Below are 24,756 nucleotides of genomic sequence, written 5' to 3'. Positions count from 1 at the left end.
TAACTGGTCAGCGCTGTGTGGTTATTGTTGCTGTGGGTGCTATGTGGCATGATCAGTATGGGCAGTACTGGCATTACAGTATGTCATAGATGCTACATGCCGCCCCTGTTACCTGATGCCCCCGCCCGGGGGAGGTCTCGCCCAGGGCCGGCGCTGCAGGTTGGCTTTTGTGGCAGCCGGGATACTTCCGGGGGGCGGTAATTGGGAGCTGCTGTCATGTAATGCAGAGGCTGCCAGGCTGCACTGACTGAACCGGTCTGATGATACTCCGGGAGGAGGAGGAGGAGGGAGGGAGCCATTGTGCGAGCTGCCAGCTGTGGACGTGAGCGACACTCCGAGTCTCCCGGCCGCAGCCACTATTAGGAGACAGCGAGAGACGCCACATTTTCTGCGGGATCACGTGTGTCCAGTGCTATTATGTGGGCACAGGCGGCTCCCTGTCTGTAGTGCCCGGGAGGAGCCGCTGCCGCAGTGTTATTCCTGTGCTGGGCACGGATCACCTGCCCCGCCATCCACCTGGGCTACAGCGGGGAGGAGACCCATGCGGCTGCTGGAGACTCCCGGCGCTCACTGACACCTCTGACCGCAGCTGGATGGTTGCCCCCGCTGCCCCGGGAAGGAGGCGGCATCATGACCACACACCGAGATCCTGAATCCGGGTGGATGAGGCAGCCAGAGGCCGAGGAGAATGGCTCCGTGCTGCCGGCCTCCTGCACCGCTGTGCCCGCAGCAGAAGACGTGCCCGCTCCCCCCGCATCCCCGGCACAGCAGGGCGCCCGCGACAGCCACCTGCTGCTGGACTATGACGGCTCCGTGCTGCCCTTCCTGGGCGGCCTGGGCACCTTCCAGAGGCGGCTGGTGCTGCTCACCTGGATCCCCGCGTTATTCCTCGCCTTCAGCCAGTTCTCGGACTTCTTCATGCTGGACCAACCGGACAAGTGGTGCAAGACGAACAGCAGCCCCCCCCTGAGGAAGAGCCCCCTGCACCTGGGCAATGACAGCACCCCGGCCCCAGAGGTGATGCTCCTACTGCCACCCCCGCAGCTGCCCACCACCCCCTCCCCTGGCATGGCCTTCTCCAGCCACACCAACGATTCATGCCTGTGCCACGAGTGGAACTACCAGATCCATGCCGGGCTCGTCCAGAACGTGGTCAGCAAGGTAAGACCTGGCAGTGCTGCTGCTGCTGCTGAGAATTGTCCTGCTGCTTCTCTAAGACTTTTATGTCTCAAACCTGACGCAGAATCAGGGCATAAGAAAGTCTCAGTCTGGATGACTATCTGCCCTAGAGTCTGGTCTGACAGTTGCAGAATATGTACCCAGCACTAGGCATAGGGGGCTCTCTGGGCACACGCCACACCAAGTTTTCCTACATAACTTCATGTAATGTCTTAGTGTATCTATAAGTCAGTGATGGCTAACCTATGGCACGGGTGCCAGAGGTGGCACTCGGAGCCCTTTCTGTGGGCACCCAGGCCATCACCAGAGATGACTCCAGGTATCTTCCTGCAGTCCCAGACAGCCCAGGACTTGCTGTGCACAGTGCTATTTTAAAGTGACAGGACTACCTGGGACTATTTTCTGCTTTATTGGTGTCCTGGTGCTGGTATCAATGAAAACTGTGACAGAGAAGGGAGTATAAATCACAAATAAAATTTCTGTGTTGGCACTTTGCAATAAATAAGCAGGTCTTTGTTGTAGTTTGGGCACTCAGTCTCTAAAAGGTTCGCCATCACTGCTATAAGTGGTTTCTGCTGATTCCAAGAAGGAACAGACTCCCTTGGGGGCAGTCATGGTGGCAAAGTGGCTACTATTCCCTAAAAATACAGTAAATGGTGACTCTCTCTTGTAATAATTGGGGCCATCACTGGACAGACCCCACTCAGGTCACTACATAGGTCCCTTAGTCCTGAATGACAAATCTGCCAGACCATTCAGTGATGTCAGCACACTTTGCCACTTGGGGCTTTATAGGAATTTTGGGAGTTGACAATTTATTTTACTGGAGAACTTTTGTACCTTTTGGAGAATCTTTGAATTTCGGATGAGGGATGCTTTTCCGTATAAATAAATGTATTGCACCTGTCGTTGAATGAGCACTGGGAGAATAGAGAGAATTACTCATTAAAGGTAACAGTTTTATGACCTGGATGAATGCTGCCCTCATGGAAAGGGAACTATTCCCGGAATGCGGACACATCACCTCATGTGCAGGTACCTGGAGAGTGTGTGGAGTACATGAGCTCTCGGTAGTAGAGGGCATGTGTATGATGCTCCAGTTACCCACAGAATCTTCAGCAGATTCCCAGTTATAGGTTTCTGCCAAGAAGCACCTCAAGCCCATTACTCTTGTTAGGAAGGGCTGCTAGAATATCTCTCAGTCCTGCCAGGGATGACGGGTAAGCTCTTTCCCAATGACCAAAATTTACCGTCTAGTTGTTCATTAGGACACCTGCTGGAGATCCTGGAATGATGGGCTCCCGTTAGGTGGTTCCTATACAATTGTGGGTCATATCCTGAAGTGTGTTGAATCATGTGATTAGGAAATTGATATCTGATGTAACTGACTTATATGGAATTTCCATAGAATCGTGATACATGTAAGCACAAGCATCATAACTGCCATGGATATTGGTCACTATGTGGGGAAAATATCCTGTGTTGGATATGACTGTATTTATTTACACCCATTATCCCCCACTAACCTACCTGAACAAGCCTGGATTACATGTTCATGGATTTTTCCCAGTCCCATTCACTTGCATACAAAGTTGCAGAAATTTTAAAGTTTTCAAGCATTAGAATGTTAAGCCTACAGGAAAATGCAAACATTGGGTAACCCAGTGGGAACCAGTGGCTGCAAATTTATGGATTTGACCAAAACATTGAATTGGCAATGGCCACCATGAGTAAACGGGACTGCAGAGACCAGTGGTCTAAAATAACACCTGTTAGATCCTAATGATACACTTTCTCTTACGCACCATAGACCATATGTTCACGAATGTATGCCTCTTCCACTATATAAACAGCATGCATTATGCATTATACATATGTACAACCTAAGGATCAATTTACATTACTTTCACACTATTTTTTCAGTGTCCACTTGCCATATGTTCTTGGAAAGTCCCTGGCACATACTCTTCCCTTCTTCAGTTGTCTCCTTTTTGGCCAGTTTCGATAAATATTATTTTAAATATTTTTTTGCAAACCAGGTAATTTTATTTATAATATTTTTGATTTATTTTGTACAGGTTGCTGGATGTGTTATTTGATTTATTCATTGGGAATCGGGACACCATTATATATCCACAATATATATGTTGTATAGTGGTATCAATTGACCGTTAAATAACCTGTGTGATGTACAGTATGCTTTCAATACTGAAAGTAGCTGGCTTCACATGCTTTGCTGGTATCTCTAGTATACTGTTTGTGTTACTTTACTTTAAACTTTTAACGAAGTCCCTGTTAATTGGAATCCTCCACTGCTGTGAAAAGTATACATTGCACTCTTAACATTGTCACTGCATCTATTTAAAGGGCCGCTCTATTCAGGAAGCACCCTTTCATGTAGCATCTTATTTAGCATTAAGGTGATTGCTAGAAGTATGACTCTGCTTGCATGACAGACAACCAGCTGTGATCACAGGGAGAACTACTTCCCCTCTACCTTTCAGATCTAGTAGTTCACAGTATCTATTGAATTCAATGTCTACCCATGTGATGTTGTGCAGGGAACCATCAAAATAAAGTATGATAAACCAGAAACATTTATTCATAAATCCAGGCACTGTGACTGTGGTAATCTTTTTGTATTTGTTTCCCATGGATCCATGTTATCCATCTTTCTAAAATCTACTTTTAAAATTATTCTAATGAACCTGGAGGGCTCCTGTGGGTGTTTACGAGAGCCCTGCTGTGCCACAGCTTCACAGGCTATTAGACCCTCCCCCTCTGCTCCCTTAGGGAATAGGGAATAGTTAACAGACTTGGATATCTTAGATTTCATCAAGATTAGGCTTCATCTACCTAAACCTGCTATATAACAGAGGAAGAATGGCCCGAAATGGCCCATCTTGTTGCCTGTTAACAAAAAAATATAGATTTTCTGAATTTTTTAGGGCTTTAATTTATCAGAAATGATTGTTTCTAATTTAGTTCATAAAAATGTATTATCTTATTTCCTGACTGTAGTTTTCAAAGTGAGGGTAATAGAAGTACCGGTAATAGATGACACTCAGGTTCTCATGTTTCCAAATATGTGTGTGCCTTTTTTCCACCTATGATAAAGAAGATACCTAAGGCTATAATCATTCTATCTTTTCTGGATGGAGAAGGTATAATCGCAATGGTTTTTTTTTTTTTTTCTGTGGACAACGAGGGTTAAGTGTAAAGCGTGAAACAAGTGATCGGAGAGGGCAATGGTGGACAATTGCAGGCACATTTTTGAAGAGACAGCAAAGCATTAGTTATTAATCAATAATGGGGAGTAAAGCATAAGAGGCAGCAATAGTTGAGCCCCCCTTCCTTGCGGTGGTATTTGGTAAGGTTTATCTGTTTATGCCAGCAACTTGTTATCTACTGCAGTGAAGACCACCACTCCTAGCCATCTGTATGAAACTCTACAAACACAGGTGTAGCTGCATGAGGCAAGCATTGGAGACAATGGGGAATATTTTATAACAAAAAGCCCTTAAATGATCACAAATCCTGGTGGAACGTGATTATTTCCCATGTTCAGCCATCTCCATCACAAGAGGTTGTGGAGGTGTGCAGTCGGTGACAGATTGGTCCAGCATGGGACATCCAGACCCACACATGCACACTAGCTATAACCTGCGCCCCTCAGGCCTGAATAGGTGCAAGTTAAACACATTTCTAAGATAAGCCCTGTGATGGGTGCATCTGCCCTCTGGAGGTCGGGACCTCCTCAAATTTCTGGCATGCTGGAGGGGCGGAGGGAATGCGCCAGCGTATGATAAATAACACTCTGTAATTTTTTTTAGTTGGGCAGATTTTGGTTGCTGCATGTAGCCATTTATATTGGTCAGCTTTGTCAGGGGACATTTTCCTGTTATGTTAAACTGTTACATTGTATTTGGCAGTTTTTATTATGTGTTACTATTGAAACCTATTGATTTTTCTATTTCTTTTTCCCTTGTTAAATGATCACTCAGTAAATTCCTCTTTACATATATAAGTGAAGCTTTCCCATAGCTGTTTGGGATAAGATGGTAATGTGTTTGGCAGAAGCTGAAGTCGCAGTTACTGACTACAGTTGGCATCTGTAATGAACAGATTTGTGTAGAAGCCTCATATATGTAAATTTGCTCATTTGTTGCAGTTGACTCGCTGCTTTGGTCCTCTCGGGGGGATGGAAGCTTTTGATTTATGAGGTTGGTTGGAAACAAAATTATCATTTGACTTTCTAGAACTTAAATAACATTATACATTTTTCAACCTTTAAATTAAAAAAAGTAAATTAATGGCCCTTTCTTCACGTAGTTAATAGCAGATTACATTCTGTTGCAAGGATAGTTCGCTAGACTATGCTATATGCTTCCCTTAAACAATTGTAATCTGTGCTCCCAGGGACCTGTAGTAATAAGTATAATTCATGTTGTTAAAGACTGGAACCTTGGAGAGCAAGAGTAAGAGCAAGTACGGTATATAGTGGTTCTACTACTAGCACATATTAACATAATCTAACTAGTAAGTAGAAGTCGTGTGTATGCCAAGAGTTCTAAAAAAACGGTTACATGTATGGGGTTTGTCACATTAACAGGGTCATGCACATAGATTATTGATTTTAGCAGGATCATGCTGTCTACATACCAGGACCCCCTCTATTGCATATAGCCATCTTTTTTGTATGTACTCTCTTGGAATTTACAAGCTCAGATACTTGCTCTTTTCTTGTGTAATAAAATGTCTCAATTTTTTTTGAGGCATCGATTTATGGAATGTATAAATACAGGCGGTCCCCTACTTAAGGACACCCGACTTACAGACAACCCATAGTTACAGACAGACCCCTCTGACCTCTGGTTAAGCTCTCTGAATGCTTTACTATAATCCTAGATTGCAATAATCAGCTGTAAGGTGTCTGTAATGAAGCTTTATTGATAATCCTTGGTCCCATTACAGCAAAAAAAATTTTCACTCCAATTGTCACTGGGGCCAAATTTTTTTTTATCTGGATCTACAATTCTAAAATATACAGTTTCGACTTACATACAAATTAAACTTGAGAACAAACCTCCGGACCCAATCTTGTACGTAACACGGGGACTGCCTGTATTCTGAAATTACACAAAGGTGGCTACATTTATATTAATACATGTTGATGAATATCTTTTGTTTTCACAATGTAACATCTTCAGTGTAATCTTTGGTCTTTTAAACCCAAGTTTGACAACTCAACACACTGCCAGTAAGGTGACAGAGGTTAGTATCCCTTTTCATTTATGGAGGGCCTAAAATTCAATTCTCCTTCTTTTCTTACTAAAATAGTTTTCTTCTTGTCAAGGTTTGGCATTTTTTTCCACTTTTTAAAGATATAGGAGTATTCCATGCCTGTTATATTCTGTTCTCTCATATGTCTTCCTGATGAATAATCTTTGTACCTTAGTTTAGGGTTGACCATAGTTTAAGGTTGCTCTGAAGTATTCTGCTCAATATGGTTTCAGTTTACAGATCGCCTTTGAACTAGGGTTCTTTACATGGGGCTGTTCTAATTGCTTTAATGCATTTTGTCGTAAGCTGTCATACATTGACAAATATTATAGCATTTTAAGGAAATTCTTTTTTTTTACTGCCAAAAAACATGTCCCTTGTGGTAAACCCTATAAAAAATGTTCTATACGCATCCAAAAAAGCATTCTAAATACCAGATGAATAAATAAAGCATTGGGTCTTCCTGTAACGAAACATCTCATGCCCTGTACAGTTGACAACATTTTTTTTTTTTTAATTTAGATCTAGGAAACGGATGAGCACAAAATAAAAAAAAAAAGAGAAATAGTTTTTGTTTTGTTATTGAACAAACCTAAAATAACATATAAATGTTCATGAAATTGCATCAGCCAATAGAGTACATTAAACATGATTGGTATATAGCGAAAACCACAGAAAGGGTTCACTCCAATTTTAAAAAGTAGAAAAAATACAGCAACTGAAATATCTTCAGGACTCTGATATAAATGATGCACTTCTTATATTTGTTATCCTTGACCTTCTCCCTTATAAAATTAACTTTGAAAATTATGCGAACGAGTCAGAAAGGCTACTGGGAGAGCCCCTCCCATCTTAATTCGTCCCACAACGTGCCTTGTGGGGTCAGATCCTTGTCTCAATCACTATTAATTTTTGTGTTATTGACTTATACTTGTCAGATGTATTATTATTCATATGTTCATTTACATATTGTGCTCACTACTACCCAGGATACTAACTGCCAATATATAAGAATAATTATTGTATTTTGTTAATTTTTAACTCGTCACAAGGTGCATAGTCATATCTTTCACATTTGTTGGACCTGTAATATGCACGTGATTGCACATGACATAAAAACTTGGGTGTGGCCCTTAGGTAAGCTTCTCGCTGCAGATTTCTGGTTAGTGTTTTGCACCAGTATTTGCGAACTAAAATTAAATATAGATTGTAAACAAAATAGATGTATAAATATTTTCTGGTCTTGGCTTACAAATACTGTTGTGGGAAGCTTCTGAGATTCCCTGCATTAGAGCATTATCTACTGGCTCAAATATTTGTGTGTGTCAATACCCTTTTACATTAAGATGAATGTAATTCTGATTTGTTATAGGTCTATAATTAGCTTGAGTAAAATTGCTGAATTTAGGTGCTTTGTGAAGGACACAGAAATAATCAAAAATTCTTTAGAAATATGTTAGGGTTACCTAACCTTTTACCACTGGAGAGCTTTCGGAGGTTCTGCCTCAGAGTCTCCGAAACGTCAAAGGGCTGATGGGTTGTCTATTAAGATTTTCCTACAATCCCAAAAGAGTTGCCCAATCTGGGCCTATAGCATGGAGGGTTACAAGAGTTGTGTTATAAAGCAGCCATTATGTCATTTTAAAGCAGAATAAAGACCCCTTGAAGTGTGGATCTTGCAGACCCATCTCCCTTTTTCAATATGGACTGTAAACTGTTTTCCAAATCATTTCAGATCAAATAGGCTCCATACCCAGTAGAAATAACTTTGAAAATCTTGGGAGAGCACAGACTGTGACAGAGAGTTTTGGCTAGAGGTAGTTTTTGCTCATGTGCTAGCCACTGTTTCAACGGTTAGTGCAAGATCCAATGTATTTCAATGGTCGCACATATGGCCATTTTTCTCTGGCTGCAAATGATAGATCGGTCCCGTTCTTGCCCTTGTTTGCAGCTCAGGCAGTTCTCTTCTACTGTCTTTCTCATGTGAGCGGACTTCAAACACCAATAACACATACGCTGCAAACTACCCACAACTGACAACTGTGAAAAAGGACAAATGTTCATAAAAACACTATTGTTGAGCTTTGATAACTGTTTAGAACTGTTTATCCTGTTTATCCAATGTTCAGTCGGACCTGAGCTGCTTGATGCTTTGGTTCTCAGCAAAAATACAATCATTGCTTAGCTGACAAGGTATGGGAATGAGTTGTGCCATGTGCTATTTATAGCCTTGCAGTAAAATTTAAGGTAAAGATCTATTTTATTGCATAAATCTTTTATTTTTGTTACTAGCCAGAATTAGTCCAATACTTGTAACAGTTTAACATGTTGTCAGTGCAGAATGTATGTCCTGGAACTTCTCCCAGCCACTGCACTTTCATTCTTATTTACACACATTTGTCATGTTCTCGGTTGTCCTGCCCCTTATCCTCATAACAACCACTGCTGTTTACCGTCCCCGCCTAGCTGCAGACAGGTGTGGGAAGCTCATGTATGACTTTTCACTTTTCCTACTTGAGCATGGTGACAAGACGTCCCAGTTTCTGAACTGGATATCTAGCACTTTACACTTAACTCTCTCAATAGTTCTTTTTCCGCAGTGTTGCCAAAATACTATATACGACAAAATAATGAAAAACTCCAAACATTATAATATGCAAACTTTAGGTTTGCATATTTGGGCTTATTTACAATATAGTGTCCACTATGCAGCAAGAAGCAATATGTCAGTGGTTTGTTAATTGTCTTTTGCTCTCAAATGGAATACAAATAAATATGCCATATAATTGTCATACTGTGTGTTGCATAGAGGAATTGAACATTGCTAAACTCACACTTCTTTCTGGAGGAATCTTTCCCTTCTAATCACCATGGACAATTGGCACAATTTAGGGAAAACGCTACTCTTGTGAGGTTTTTTTTTTATCAGTATAGGATACCTTTTTTTTTAATTCCGAACACTGATAAACTTCAAAGTGAAAGTAAAACGGGAAAATAAAGATCCATATATCACTGATGTGGTCTTAACAGGTAATCAATTAGATAAACATTATTCTAGATAAAATAGCAGGTGAACTGTGTAGAGTCAAATACTGCTTTCACAGGAATTAAGAGGGTTAATAAGCAGCAGCTGCTTATCAAATGCTCTGGATTAACTGAACCTCAGCAAGTGGGACAACTTCTATCTAAGCAGAAGTTCTGTCAGTTTGCTGGTCTATAACTTTCAGCAATGATCTTAAGGAAGCAATTGTTGCCCACGGGAAGAGTTGAGGCTGGTTCACACCTCCCTTATTTCATCAGTTTTTTTTGCATCAGTTATTGTGAGTCAAGACCAGGTGTAGTTAAACACACAGAACAGGTCCAAAATATTTCCATCTCTTATCTCGGTGTAGTCTCCACGACTGGTTTTGGCTCACAATAGCTGATATTATAAGCTGAAGAAATAATGGAAGCGTCCACTGGACCTAAGAAGGCCATTGCCAAACTATTTTAATTTGTTATTCTACAGTAAATAATAGATTATGCAAACATGGAAAACATTCAAGACAGTTTAGAATATTCACCTCAAGGTCAGACTGCACAATGCTCAGAGTATTTCAAAAACACCTAGAGCTATATCTCCTGCTCTACAGTTCTATGGTTGTCAAAAAAAATGTTCAAGTTCATGACGCTACAGTAAAAAAGACTGAACAAGTTTGGCTTGTTTGGAGAAGGGTTGCTTGGAGAAATCCTCTTCTTTATCAAAAGAATATAGACGCAGGTCTGCAAAGATGCATGTAAACAAAGCACTTCTGGAACATTGTCCTTTTTTAACAGACCTAGACCGAAGTAGACAAGTCTGGTAATTGTCATGTTACTTGAAAACGAAATAAAGTAAATTGCCACAAACACCTCATACCAACTGTAAAGTACAGTGAGGGAGGGGAGATGATTTGGGCTTGCTCTGCATGGGACTTTATCCTGTTGTATGGCTCAGTCAATGGCAAGGGTCCTAAGCGCACCAGCACATTTGCAATAGAATGGCTGGAAAAGAATCAAAGTCTAGACATCGACTGAATTGAAAAGTGGTGGTGAATGAATGAATGGCCACAAATCTCAGTGAAATGAAACAACATTGTCAAGAATAGTGGTCTGAGATTCCTCCCGGAAGATGTGAGCGACTAATTCAGCTTCAAAAGGCAATTACTTTATGGTAATTCTATAAACTATTGTGGTGTACTGAGGGGAGGTATTTATTATGGTTCATATGATAGATTTCTGTGGTACATGCATTCGTGGCACACAGGCAGGGATTGCAACCTTTTTTTCCCTTATGTCCCCCATGACGGCCCCACCTGGAGGATGACCCCTTGACCTCTGTGGGGACAGGAAGCCGAGAAGGTTAAAAGCCCCACCCCTGCATCCATACTCCAGTGTCTTCCTGTCCCCACACAGGGCAGGGAGCAGAGAGAGGTCTCTCCTCACGTTCCTCCTCTGGGGGGAGCTGAAGGGACTGTTGCGCCGGCTCTATCCCCGACTCCGATGAGTTCCAGGGTACCCGGAAGCCAGGCAGCACGATCGAGACTCCGGTCACTTGCCCCGGCGGTGTTGACAGGAGTCGCACCGGAAATGACGCTCCCCGCTGGTCACGTGCTCCACGTGGTGACGACTTCCGGTCGCACCGGAAGTGACGCACCGCTACTCCGATGAGGGCGATAAGTTCAAAAACAGACCGCAGGTAGTCACTCTGCATCTGAGGTCTACTGAGCAGCGATCGCTTGCTCAAGGAGCCGGACTAAGGAATCGATCCCCAACCTGCAGTGCAAGGTATTTGGGCATATTGATAATTCAGCGGGGTAAGCCTTGATATTTACCTTCTTGTGTTATATGTGTAGGTCTTATGGAGGTTTCTGTCTTTCCCTGTGACATCCTTTCCATGGAGACTTCTATGTCAGAACCCCTATTCACGGCTCCTGTAAGTGCCCATGTGTATTAGGGGTAGGGGATATATATATATATATATATATATATATATATATATATAAGTTAGGAGCAAGGAGCTCCCTAAAGAATCTGAGAAGAAAAAGTCCTCTTCTCGTAAATGTAATATGTGCTATGCAAAGCTCATTCCAGCCTATAAGAAGCCTGTGTGTAAAGACTGTCTAGATAATCTCTTGAAAGAAGAGAGATCAGGATTTATGGACGAAATACGTTCCTTTATTAAAGGGGAAGTACAGACGTCAGTTGCCACCTCTATAGCTTCTCTCCACTCCCAGGGTCCGCCACCTAAGAGACCTTTGATGTGCGAATCTGAACCTGAGTCAGATGGGGAGTCATCCCTTAGAGATTCATTAGAATTGGATCCTCCTACCTCTATCTGGATTCCATTTTAGAGGAAGAGCTACCTTTTTTCTTCTGAGGACTTGGATCAACTATTAAAGACTATTCGTGATACTTTAAAAATTGACGAGGTAGAAGAATCTAAGTCTATCCAAGACGAACTGTTTGGTATTCTCAGAGCTCCAAAAAGAAGAGTGTTTCCTATTAATAACACCCTTAAGCAGCTAATTCAAGAGGAATGGAGGGATCCAGAAAGGAAGGTGTCAGTTTCTAAGGAGTTCAGAAACCGTCTTCGGTTTGATGAAGGGGAAACAAGGTTCTGGAATACGTCACCTAAAGTGGATATCCAAGTTACCAAATTAACAAAGCGCACAGACTTGCCCTTTGAGGATTCTATTCAACTAAAGGATCCAATGGATAGAAAAGCGGACAGCCTGCTCAAGAAAGTCTGGGAGTCCACCATGCTGAATTTAAAAGCAAACGTAGCTACAACATCTATAGCACGAACCATGTACTTCTGGTTGTCTGAACTAGAGAATCGCATTAAAAGTGGAACCCCTAGAGAACTTCTCCTGGACACACTACCTACCCTAAAATCAGCAACTGCCTTCATTGCTGACGTTTCAGGGGAATCGGTGAGATTTTCGGCCAAAGAAAGCGCCTTATCAGTGGCCGCTAGACGTTGCCTATAGTTAAGACAATAGGGAGGTGATGTAAGATCAAAATCTTTAAGTTATGTAGCATCCCCTTTGAAGGCGAGTTTGTATTTGGACCTGAACTGGATTCTATCCTAGAAAAGGCAGCGGATAAGAAGGGCTTTCCGGATATCAAAAATGTACCTAAAAATACAGCCCTTTCAAGATGATAAAGATCGGAGAAGTTCTTACAGGGGAAAAGGAAAGCAGGGCCGCTGGAGTTATCCAAAGGGTGGAAGAGGTAGAGGCTTCCTTCTCAGCTCAATACTGCACCCTTCAGGAAACAATGACACCAGGGTAGGAGGAAGGCTTCTTCGGTTTTATGCTCAGTGGTCCAGCATAACATCAAACCCGTGGATCCTGGACATAATAAGAAGAGGATACAAATTAGAACTCACCTCCCTTCCTCCATGCAAATTCATCCAGACCAATCTGCCCTCCCAGGAGACGTCAGTATTGATATTTCAAGAAGTTCAAAAACTCCTTCTGCTGGACGTAATTTCCCCGGTTCCCAAAGAAAGATGGGGGAATGGCCACTTCTCTCCTTTTCTTCTTATCCAGAAGCCCAACGGGATGCACAGAATGATTTGCAACCTCAGACAGCTAAACCTACATCTTCAGTACCGCAGATTCAAGATGGAGTCAGTAAGATCAGCAACAACTCTAATCCATCAGGTAGCTTATATGTGCTCAATCGACTTAAAAGATGCGTACTACCACATGCCGATTTATCTGTCTTCACAGAAGTTTCTGAGGTTTGCGATTCTCTCACCGGAAGGGGAACATCTCTGCTTTCAGTACAAGGCCCTTCCATTCGGAATATCATCTGCCCCGAGAATCTTTTCCAAGATAATTATAGAAATGATTGCATTCTTGAGAACCCAGCAGGTCCTAGTAGTTCCTTATCTGGATGATTTACTTATTATAGCAAAGACACAGAAGGAGCTGATTCTTCACAGGAATTTGACAATCCAGACATTGCAGAGACTGGGCTGGATTATAAATTGGGAGAAGTCCTCTCTGGATCCAGGCATAAGCATCGTTTTCCTGGGGATACTCCTGGATTCCATTAATCAGAGATCCTTTCTTCCAGAAGAAAAGAAAGAACGCCTCATGCTTCAGGTAAAAGAATTAATGAGGAAACAAAGATGCTCAATAAGAGAGGCCATGAGACTTCTGGGGCAACTCACAACATGTATCCAATGTGTCCAGTGGGCAAAGAATCATACAAGGGTAGTACAAGGCTGAATCCTCCAGGCTTGGGACAGAGACCATCTGCACTTAGACTATTCCATCAGCATATCCCCAGCAGTCAGAACAGCTCTATCTTGGTGGATCAACCCAGCTCACCTAAAGAAAGGGATTCCATGGCATCCTTGGCCACTTGCTATAGTTCAGACCGATGCAAGCAAGAAGGGCTGGGGAGCAAATGTGGCAGGCGCCTACTTTCAGGGGAATTGGCCTTCTTACATTCAGAAGATATCCTCGAATTATCGAGAATTAAGAGCAGTCCTGGAAGGCATGAAGGTGGCAAGTCATTTACTAAAGGGCCTTCATGTGAAGATCCTATCTCCAACATCAAGGAGGAACAAGATCCCCAGATCTTATGGACCTCTCGGCAGAAATCTTCTATTGGGCGGAATTAAACATAGCTTCTTTATCCGCAGTCCATCTAAGGGGCAAAGACAATCTGATCGCGGATTTTCGGAACAGAAGGAAGGTGGATCAGAACGAGTGGTGCCTGAATCAAGAAGTGTTCTGCCATCTGACCCAAATGTGGGGAGTGCCAGTAGTGGACCTCTTCGCCACCAGAGAAAACTCAAAAGCGAAGTATTTTTACTCTCTGACTCATACAGAGGCACTCTCCCAGATGGATGCGTTCAGCCACAGGTGGGATGCACACCTATCCTACGCATTTCCCCCTCTGCCAGTCATAGCCAGAGTTATACAGAAAATTCAGAGGGACAGAGCCAGAACGATCCTGATTGTCCCCTTCTGGCACAAAAAGAGCTGGTTTCCTCTTTTGAAGAAGATGGCTCTGGCAGAACTCATTCTGCTACCCGACCGAAGAGACCTTTTATTCCAAGGTCCGCTGGTCCATCCAAACCCTCAGGGTCTCAGTCTCTCAGCATGGATCCTGAAAGGAGACTCTTAAGAACTAAAGGGTTATCAGAAAAGGTAATATCTACCTTACAGGTTAGCAGGAAACCAGTCACTTCAACCATATATCTAAAAATATGGAAAAAATTTGTGTCCTTCTGTGGATCTATCCCCCCTGACCAATCCTCTCCAAATCTCTTACAAATCCTGGATTTCTTGCAGGCTGGATTCGACAAGGGATTAAAAACCAGTACCCTTAAAGTGCAAGTTGCAGCCTTAAGTGTCTTCTATGACTCCTCATTAGCAGAGCATAGATGGATAAAAAGGTTTGTGAAAGCTACTAACAGAATTAGACCACCAATTAAGATGTCTGTAGCTCCTTGGGACTTGTCTTTAGTTCTAAACTTTCTGACAGGTCCTCAGTTTGAACCTCTTGATTCCATATCTATTAGAAACTTAACACAGAGTTGGGGAGATTCAGGCGTTATCTATTATGGAACCTTATTGTCTGATTACTGATGACAGGATCACACTAACCTTAGACCCAAACTTTATTCCAAAGGTCTGCACAGCCTTCCACCAAGAGGTGGTCTGCCCTCTTTCTGCCAGAACCCAAAATCTCCTAAAGAGGTCCTGTGGCACTCTCTGGATGTAAGAAGAACAGTTCTCAGGTACATTAAAACCACCAAAAGCTGGCGTAAGGACTTTAACATCCTTCTCCAATTTCAAGGAAAGAACAAGGGCAGGAAAGCTTCTAAGGCCTCTATAGCCAGATGGCTAAAGACTGTGATTAAAGAAACTTATGAGGCTCTTGATAGATCATCCCCAGAATCCGTGACCGCGCATTCAACCAGAGCAATGGCGGTATCCTGGGCTGAAAAGAGAGGAGCTTCTATTGATCAAATATGCAAAGCAGCTACCTGGTCCTCACCTCTGACCTTTGCTAAACACTATAGACTGGACATTCCAAACCAATCTGAACTCTCCTTCGGGAGAAAGATATTACAAGCTGTAGTCCCTCCCTAAAAAATATGTTCATCTGGTATATCTCCAGGTGGGGCCGTCATGGGGGACGTAAGGGAAAAAGTGAATTAGTCTTATCGGTAATTCCATTTCCTTAAGTCCACCATGACGGCCCATATATTTTTCCCTCCCTATTATTTTGATTATTGTTTACTTGATATTGTTTGTGAAGTAACAGGCAATAAATCTGGTTGCATCCAAGCCGGTGTGGTTATTGGAAGACACTGGAGTATGGATGCAGGGGTGGGGCTTTTAACCTTCTCTGCTTCCTGTCCCCACAGAGGTCAAGGGGTCATCCTCCAGGTGGGGCCGTCATGGTGGACTAAAGGTAATGGAATTACCGGTAAGACTAATTCACTTTTTCCTCCCTCCACCACCCTTTTGCCACGTCAGTGGGGGATTAACTATAGCCAGCACCATGTTATAGCACAGGTTATAGTGCAGTTCTCTGCGAAGAAAGACCTGGTGAAGAATCAATCTGGGCATTGTGCGCCGACCGGGTAGTATGACCTTGCACATGGTGCACACAGTTGTGCAAAATCCCACCCCCTTGGGGTTTTTTTTTTTTACCTATTTTGGATTTTTTTTTGGTAAGAACCTAGAACTACAATCCCTCTTTAAATCCTATAAATGTTTTTGATGTCTGCTGACAGTGTATTCTGATCCTATTACCGCTACACAACCTTTGCTGCTTTTCTTTGGGTGGTTGCGTGGAAAAGATTTAGCAACTTGAGATGTTGACATAGGGGCCAATTCTTGTATTTGCCAGATAATATTACACTTTGGTTGAAAATGAAAAAAAGCTAAGTGGATTTGCAGGCAATGCCTAAAAATTATCTACTTTATTATAATCACATCAACAGGCTGCTTTGTTATTGTATCACACGGGTAAACAATTCAATGTAAATGTTCACTGATAAGGCAAAGGTAAAACTGTAAGATCACATATTCCATACCTGTGCATACAGGCAGGTAAGGCAAGACTAAAGTGGTCAAATCCTCTGCAGGATTCTGGAAAGGGGCATTTTGAGTGAATTTTTATTTGGATTTTAAACCTCCATTCGTCACTGAGAGATTTGTCATGGAATCTACTTAAAAAAGGGGCAGCAGGTACCTCGTATTGAAATGAAAATAGTGAATAAGGCCTAAGGCTGGAAACGTACATGAAGTTTTTTTGTTGTTGTTGTTTTTTTGTTGTGTTTTTTTTTTTTGCATAGATTTGCCTACTTTTCTGAGCAAAAGCCAGAATCTAAAGCAAAATGGTATGGGAAATCTAAAGGAAGGATTTGCACTTCTATTTTTTCATTTGCATGAAAAAGTTGTGTCTCTAGCGTTGGGGATTATTCACAAACAGGGAATAGCTGCAAATCTTGGTGTTGTAGTTTTTCAGTTTTTACACTTCTGGTTATGTCTAAAAAATACTGAAGGAAATGCTTATCAGAATCTGTATGGGGCCGGACCGTGATTTTCCTTTCTTGCTCTATTTCACTCTTTTCTACTTTCACAGTATAAAGCTTTTTAATATTCATGTATTCATCATTAGTCCTGCAATTAATTTAACAATGGGCTCAAATTAATTGAAGTCAATAAGTGACAGACTGCCGCATGAATAGCCCTACACACTTTCTGTTCTAATTGACAAACACTTGGAACTGTTCTATAACTAGAACTTGCACATTTTCTATGTACAATAGTTGCTTTTGATAGCACCGGTTTATACTACATTGCATTGTATTTACTTTTTTTTTTTTTTACTTCTATTATGTGCTGGTTTCCTGTGGGATCCAATTTGCTTTTATAAACCAAGAAGGTTACATTGTGAAATCTGAAGAATTCTGAAGAGAAGCATGAACAATAGACCAATTAATATGATCACCTATGGCTGTGAACCAAATAGGACAGAATGAATCGCTGATTGCAGCATGAGTTGCTGACACAAGAGCACTTCTTGGGAGGAAAACAACTAAGCTTAGATTCTTACATCGGCTAGCTTCATTTCTTTAAAGATGAGGCTTGGCCTAGGATAGGATACGTCGCAATTGAAGAAGCCTGGATCAAATATGTATATGTTTTTTTTATAACTATTTTCATATATAGGCGGTCCCCTACTTAAGGACACCCAACTTACAGACAACCCTAGTTAAAGACTGCCCCCGTTGACCTCTGGGGAAGCTCTCTGGATGCTTTACTATAGTCCCAGACTATAGTAAGGTATCTGCAATAAAGCTTTATTGATAATCCTTGGTCCAATTACAGCAAAAAATTTTTAAACTCCTATGGTCACTGGGGCAAAAAAACATATGTTTGCATCTACAATAGTAAAATATACAGTTTCGTTACATACAAATTCAACTTAAGAACAAACCTATGCAACCTATCTTGTACGTAACCCGGGACTGCCTGTATTCTTAAAACTCTGTTATACATTTCTTATTCCTAATCTTAATGAGTAGTTAACCAAATTGGTGGTCTGACACAATGGGGCAATATCAATCCTTTCAAAAACACATGTCTAAGAAGAAATGCCTTCCTGTTTACTAAGAAACAACAAAGAAACTGTGATACAAAGAATTGTAAGAAAAAGTAATCCAGAATTGTCATTTCATGTAGAATTCAATATTCTAGTAAAACCATTAGAAGCTACAGGTCCTCTTTAAAAATATGTTTGTACTACTACTAAGAAAGGCAGGTAGGCTCCAGATTGTTCTCTTACATCCAGGCACAGAGTAGTGAGAAGTGACAGCTCAGCTGGATGCCCAGCAAAGCACCAGGGGTCAAGCAAAAATGGTCAGGAGCAAGCCAAGGTCAGTGATTTTACGGAAGAGGCAATAGAGAGCATACATTTGAGGGTCACAACAGCAGTAGAGCAGGTCAGGAGCAAAGTGAGTGTAGTCAAAGAACAGGCTAATGGTTAGAAACTCAAGAGTCTGCAAAAAGGCATCAGGATACCCACACAAAGCACATGTGGACTAGAAAAACTAAATGCTATGGACAGGGGAGGTATAGGAAGACAGTGGGTGGCCCAGACTGAAGATAAAATATGGGAGGAGATTAGAACTTTTGTATTGCACACGCTAAAGGTTTTACTGGAATGTATCGAATTTTAAGAGTATGTAAAGGTAGAACACCCATAGGTGAATAACCAGCTCACCCAGCTGGTTCCTATCTAAATCCCCCTGGTCTCGGCTCCGGTGCACATAGCCATAGGATTCAAACAAGACGAATACAATTACCCGCGTGATGTTAACATGATGAAAATTACTTCTAACCCCTTATTATGCAGTTTTATTGCTACTTTACCATCCATCATTGCATTAACCCCTGAATGTAAAATTCAACTCTGTGGGTGGGCACTAGCTGAGCTGACTGCTCTGCGTGGTGACAATGTGCTTAGATTATCATGGTACAGGGTTTTGCTACACTTTCATATAAAAAAGAGAGATGATGGAGATCAGTCATGAGATGGATATGAGACACAACGGGGGCAGATTTATCAGGCTGTATCAGCTTTCATTTTACTAGTGCTCATGAATATTGTAAAGGGGAGCTGTGGTTGGTTGCCATGGGCAACTAGGAATATTCTGACTTTTGGGCAACTTGATAAATTTGCCCCAATGACACACTCTGCTCTGCTACCTCACCTAACCAATAAAACAAACAATTGAATATGCTATGCCCTATCCTTTTGGTTCAAGAGCTCATTGACCTTAGGTGGTCTCCTCTGCATGTTGCTGGACAGGAAGTGCCTCCTTCCTCTCCCCCTCACTCCTGCAGTACAGGAGATGTGTGTTCATGTGGAAGAAATCTAAGCAGACAGGAAGATCGGCCAATGACAACCAAAATACAGGCAGTCCCCGGGTTACGTACAAGATAGGGACTGGAGGGTTGTCCTTAAGTTGAATTTGTATGTAAGTCGGGTTGCTGGTAACTAAGGATGCATTAGCAGGGGCGATCTCACGCTTCCTTAGTTACCTGGAATCTCCGGCTTCTAGTGCACTGGCTGGTAACTAAGGAAGCGTGAGAGCGCACCAGCTAATGCATCCTTAGTTACCTGAACCCCCGATACTGCCGGCAATTACTTACTTTATACATCGGCAACCTCCATGGCCCGCTCCAGCCTCTCGCTCCGCCGAACGATCCCCCGTCACCTCCATGGCCCCTTCCAGCCTCTCGCTCCGCCCAACGATCCCCGTCACATTCACGGCCCGCTCCAGCCTCTCTCTCCGCCCAACGATCCCCGTCACCTCCACGGCCCGCTCAATGAGGAGTCGCAGCGCTATTGAAGTGGACTGCGCATGCGCGGGGTGCCGAGTGCCCCGTTCGTATCTACGGGTTGTCCGTAACTCGAAACGCCGTAAGTCGGGGACTGCCTGTATACAACATCAGTGCTAAAAAAAAATGGAGCATTTCAAAGATATAATTGTAAACCAATTATCTAATTCTTTGTGAGAACACCCCTTTAATGGATAGAAAACAATTGATATACTTAATGGTAGTGGTTTATTAGGTCAATTTCTTCTTAAAGGTTCCCATTAAAATTGTGACTTCTTTATAGCTTTTGTAAAGCGGTAAAAAAAGAGGGCATTATTTTGCTGAAACAGTTACTGTGTCCAATGTCAGCCTGAAATATTTAATCAAAGTAGTTAGGAACGGTTGAGGGAAGCATCTTTTCAGCTGTAAAACACTGTATAAGACGCCTTCCTGAGATCTAAACTGTTGATGGCATGAAAGTTGTACTTTGTTATGTTAAAGGGGTATTCCAGGAATCAGCATAATTCATATACAAATGGGTCTTTAAAATATAAGCTACTATGTAATTAGTTGTCAATTAAAAATTTTTTCCCCTTAGCAAAACAATGCTGTGGACATACACTGTAATGAAGAATACTACTGGCCCTTTAATCAGTCCGTTGATTTCCTCCGCGCGGAGAAGACACAGGACAGAAGATGGCCCTGGTCACGTGCACATTACATGCCTGGGCAGGTTATGTGATCACCACTATGTTTGGCTGTAGTCTTTTGGTTGCAGTGCATCCAGTATGGCCAGTGTTGGGGTGATGTGCAGGGATGCCAGTTACACACATCATTACTATGGTAACAGTGTAAGAAAGTCTGTTAGATCACTGGGAGCAGAGCATAAGAGGTAGAAGGACTTACTGAGAACTAAAGGATCATGGGACTTGTAGTTTCCAGTTGCGGCCATCTTGGTGATAACTCTGCATACTTTAGAGAGGCCATAAAATTTGGTGAATCATAAAATCAATCTATTTAAGCTCCATTTTGTAACTAATGACTTATTTATTTATAGCATCATGGGGTTTTGTATTAGACGTTCATATTCCCTGAATACCCCTTTAAGAAAAGAGTAAAGTAAATCAAATGAAAAACCCTATGTCATCAGCATTGCTAATAACCACCAGTATACAGTATATTGTATATTGTATTGTGTACAATATATAGTGAAGCATTTTAAATAAACGGGTTTGAAAATTGTCACATAGCTAAAATAGCCAAGCTCACGCAAGGCCACCAATTATGTGTTTTAGTGAAGGTTGCATGCAATGACTGTGATTCATCTGCTTTGCTTTATCACCACTCATTGCTTAGCAATATGGTTATTTGGGAGGTAAACCACACAATGGCTTTTAGAAGGTCTGCGGTGTCTATATATTCACATTAGGTTGACTGTCTTCCTACACCATAAATAGACAGCACCACATCTGTGGCTTAACTTTAGGAAGTTGCTGTGTTTCCTGATTGTGGATTTGACTAATGCCTTTGTATGGTGATATCCTAAGTTATCCGAACATTTCTTAGTTTCTCTTCAGGTTGCATATTATTTTAGAGGGTCTTTAGACCCTAAATGGCCCCATGCATAAATACTTCTTATTTAGGGCACATGAATAGCTTTGCAGATATTCCTTATCTGTACTCTTCTTATTTGTAACATCATGATCATAGCAGAACCTTTTAGAGCACCTTTCTTCTACACCATTCAGCACTTCTCAGTTACACAATAGTAGACAGAGCGCAGAGGATTTTATAAGAGAGAAGTTAGAGCGTTTTCTGCTAAAAACAGAACCTATGTATAAGGAACTTTTTAAAAAGCTTACCAGACATACTAATGCTAGTAATTATTTTACTTGTGTGGTCATGTAGGACTCCCTATAAACACAAAAGTAAAACATTAAAGCTTAAGTAAACCTTTTGAAGCATTTTTTAATTCAGAAAGGAATGAGCAAATTATAATAATAAACTTTGTCATATACTTTATTACATAAACATTACGGCTTCCCTGTGCCCTTATTCTCCTCTTTCTCCTGTAATGAGCAGTATATCTGAAATCCTTCTGTCATCCACTTTAGGCAGAGAAGGGGATATGGACTAACTCTTCCTTCAGCATATGGTTTTTGGTACTGGCTTTTGCACCTAAAATGTTGCATGTTCGTTATTTTGCTATTTTCTGTGCCAAAAATGGCTAATGTTCGTAATTGAAACTTTTTATGTGCTAAAACAAGCTCAACAAACCTAACAGAGTTGTGATAAATCCCTCGCTTAACAGGATTTCTCATAATTCAGTTCAGATTGATTGGGCTATTCAGACTGTAAAGATTTAGGTCATCATTATCAGGCCTCTTTATCACTAAGCTGTCACTGGAGCGCAGGACAGAAAGCTTATTTACTCAAACTGCTTAAATAAGTAAGAAAGGCGCAGGAAAAAGATGGCACATTCTCTCATATAAAATATATATGAAAGTTTACTATTATCATTTGCACTATTCATGTTTGCAGTTATTAATGAATCTCACATTAATAAACTAAACTCAAAATAAACTAAATCACAATCCTGATTTGTCGACATAACTTTTCAATTTGTCCTGCGTAAATAAGGGCAGCAGTAGTATTTCCATTATCATTTAAGGGGTTGGCCAATAATACAAAACTTTTCCAGGGTAAGTATAAAAACTTATAGGTTCCTCATATCATACTTTCTGTGCAGCTGCTGGGATTGCTGTGGGTTAAATGAAATCCAACCAGCGGGATTCTTGACATTACATGGTGGGGTATTCTGCTGACTATTGAATGCTTGCCCCCTTTGGTTATAACCATTCTTATTTTAGTGGTTGGAGCATTGTTGGGAGCATGGGCCTCTCGCGTGATGTCACTTGTCACCATGCTGGGAGAGTGAGGTGAGGGGGTGTGCACAATTAGTAGCCCGGAGTGCTGGCCATTTTGTCCCCCTGCTCCGGGCAGCTAAGTTTCTTTACTAGGAGATCCCAGCATGTCAAGACTAGTAACGGACAGTGCTGGGATCAACATCAAGAGGAGCGGAGGTGAGTACTTGTAGTTTTTTGCTTTTTTTTGAACTGGTTGATTTCCTTTTAAAGCTTTAGGAAGACGAGGCTGAATCTTCTTTGTCTAGTAAATTACTGAAAATGCTGTTTAGTGTAGACAACGCTGATGATTTATTGTCTGTCATGTATGTTTTATTGTAATTCATATAATCATTCTCAAAAAAGGCACACCCTGGCACACTCAGTAATGACTGTTTCTGCATGTCATGCCAGTATGTTCTGCCAAGGAGAGAAATAACCCAGTGACTTTGACTTTTTGTAACTGCTGAGTCAGACACTTGTATACTGATGTCATACTAATATTTCTTGTTTTTTGTGTTTTTCATTCATCTCCGGTGAGAACCTTTCATTTCCAGGTGCATACTTTGTACTGCGTCTCTCCGGAGCTGAAGTACCTTTTGTGTGATGCTGAAATAATGTAGGCAATTATCAACAAATTATCTAATTTACATGGCTTCCTTTATTTTTTTTTATTTTTCTTCCAAAAATGGATTGGATCCCAGCTGTCTCTACAAGAAAAAAAACTGTATTTTGTTATTACTATTTTTTCAGTAGCATAGAAAGTTAAATCAAATAAGTACAATGTATGTTTTAATGTTTAGATATGGAATGGGCAAACATTGAAACCCTTTTTTTTTTTGTAAATACTGTAATTGGATTACTTCTATATTTAATATACGTGGTGTACTATTTTGCAAATTTAAACCTTTCAAGGCTAGGAGTCATTGGTACTTGAATGTGATATTTTGCAGTGCTGTTATGCACTTGTTTACAGATGACATCCGTGAAACCGCTTTACTTGCCAGAATAATTTTAAATGTGTTTATTGACAAATCACTAAAAGTACTTTTTTGTAATTTTTTTTTTTTCTAATAAGCATTAAAGCTGAAAAAAAAAATATACCAAAATATATTTAAAATATGTGAGTCGTCAAACAACGGCTCCTCCCCAGGTTCAGCTACAGATGGAGTTCATGTACTTCTGCCAACTGTCAGCTCTGTCACCCCGCAGCACATATCAAACTGCCATATCTTCTGGCACCTAGAAACACAGTTCATATTAAAGGAAAATCAAATCAAGCATGGATAAACCAGGGACACTTACTCATAGATCCAGGCACTTATATTTGTTATACATGGCCTCCTTCCTTCTAAAATAAACTTTTAAAATTACGCTAATGAGTCAAAACGGTTCTGTGGGTTGTTACCCCTCTGTCATGCAGTTTGAAAGGCTGCTACAGTATGCAGGAGCACTTCCTCCTTCCACTGTGTGCTAAAACTTCCTCTGCTGCCATTAGATTACAGCAGGCTGAGGGAGAAGGGCATGGGGAAGACAGTGTAGCAGCCTGTCAAGCTGCGGAGGGATTTGGTAACGCCCCCCAGAATTGTAAAAGTTGATTTTAGAAGGAAGGAGGCCATGGATATCTAATATAAGAAGATTACCACAGTCACAGTGCCTGGATCTAGGAGTAAGTGCCACTCATGCTAGATGATTACTCTAGCTTCAGTATAGTGTAACTACACACCTTCTATTTGTTTGGTTTAGTTACAGAAAGAAATGGGCTACAATTTTGAACAATTTCGTTCTTTATACTATCTCTTCCTGGCAAGTATGAGACATAAAACATCTAAAACCATTCATAAGTAGAATGCAAGGTATAAACAGAAGTTGTTTGGTGCTGATATTGTCAGAATTCTGGCAAATTTGAAATTTATCAAAGCATTGATTTTGTTACAGTGATTTTGCCACTCCAATGCTATTTTTGCCGTGTCCTTTATATATCCTACTATATTAGTGATTTT

General features: G+C 41.4%; 1 protein-coding gene across 1 annotated transcript in view; it reads left to right on the top strand.

Moving 5' to 3' along the window:
- The first annotated feature begins 630 nt into the window (after positions 1–630).
- The window catches only part of SLC22A23 (solute carrier family 22 member 23), an 86,243-nt gene continuing 62,117 nt past the window's right edge, over positions 631–24,756 (top strand). Inside the window, exon 1 of the mRNA XM_072152498.1 lies at positions 631–1,161. Within this exon, the coding sequence (XP_072008599.1) occupies positions 631–1,161 (531 nt within the window). The remainder of the gene's footprint in view (positions 1,162–24,756) is intronic.

Source organism: Engystomops pustulosus, chromosome 5 (assembly GCF_040894005.1).
Source record: "Engystomops pustulosus chromosome 5, aEngPut4.maternal, whole genome shotgun sequence".
In the NCBI taxonomy this organism is placed as follows: domain Eukaryota; kingdom Metazoa; phylum Chordata; class Amphibia; order Anura; family Leptodactylidae; genus Engystomops; species Engystomops pustulosus.
The sequence above is the reverse complement of the archived record's forward strand: the minus strand, read 5'-3'. Positions and strand labels throughout refer to the sequence as shown.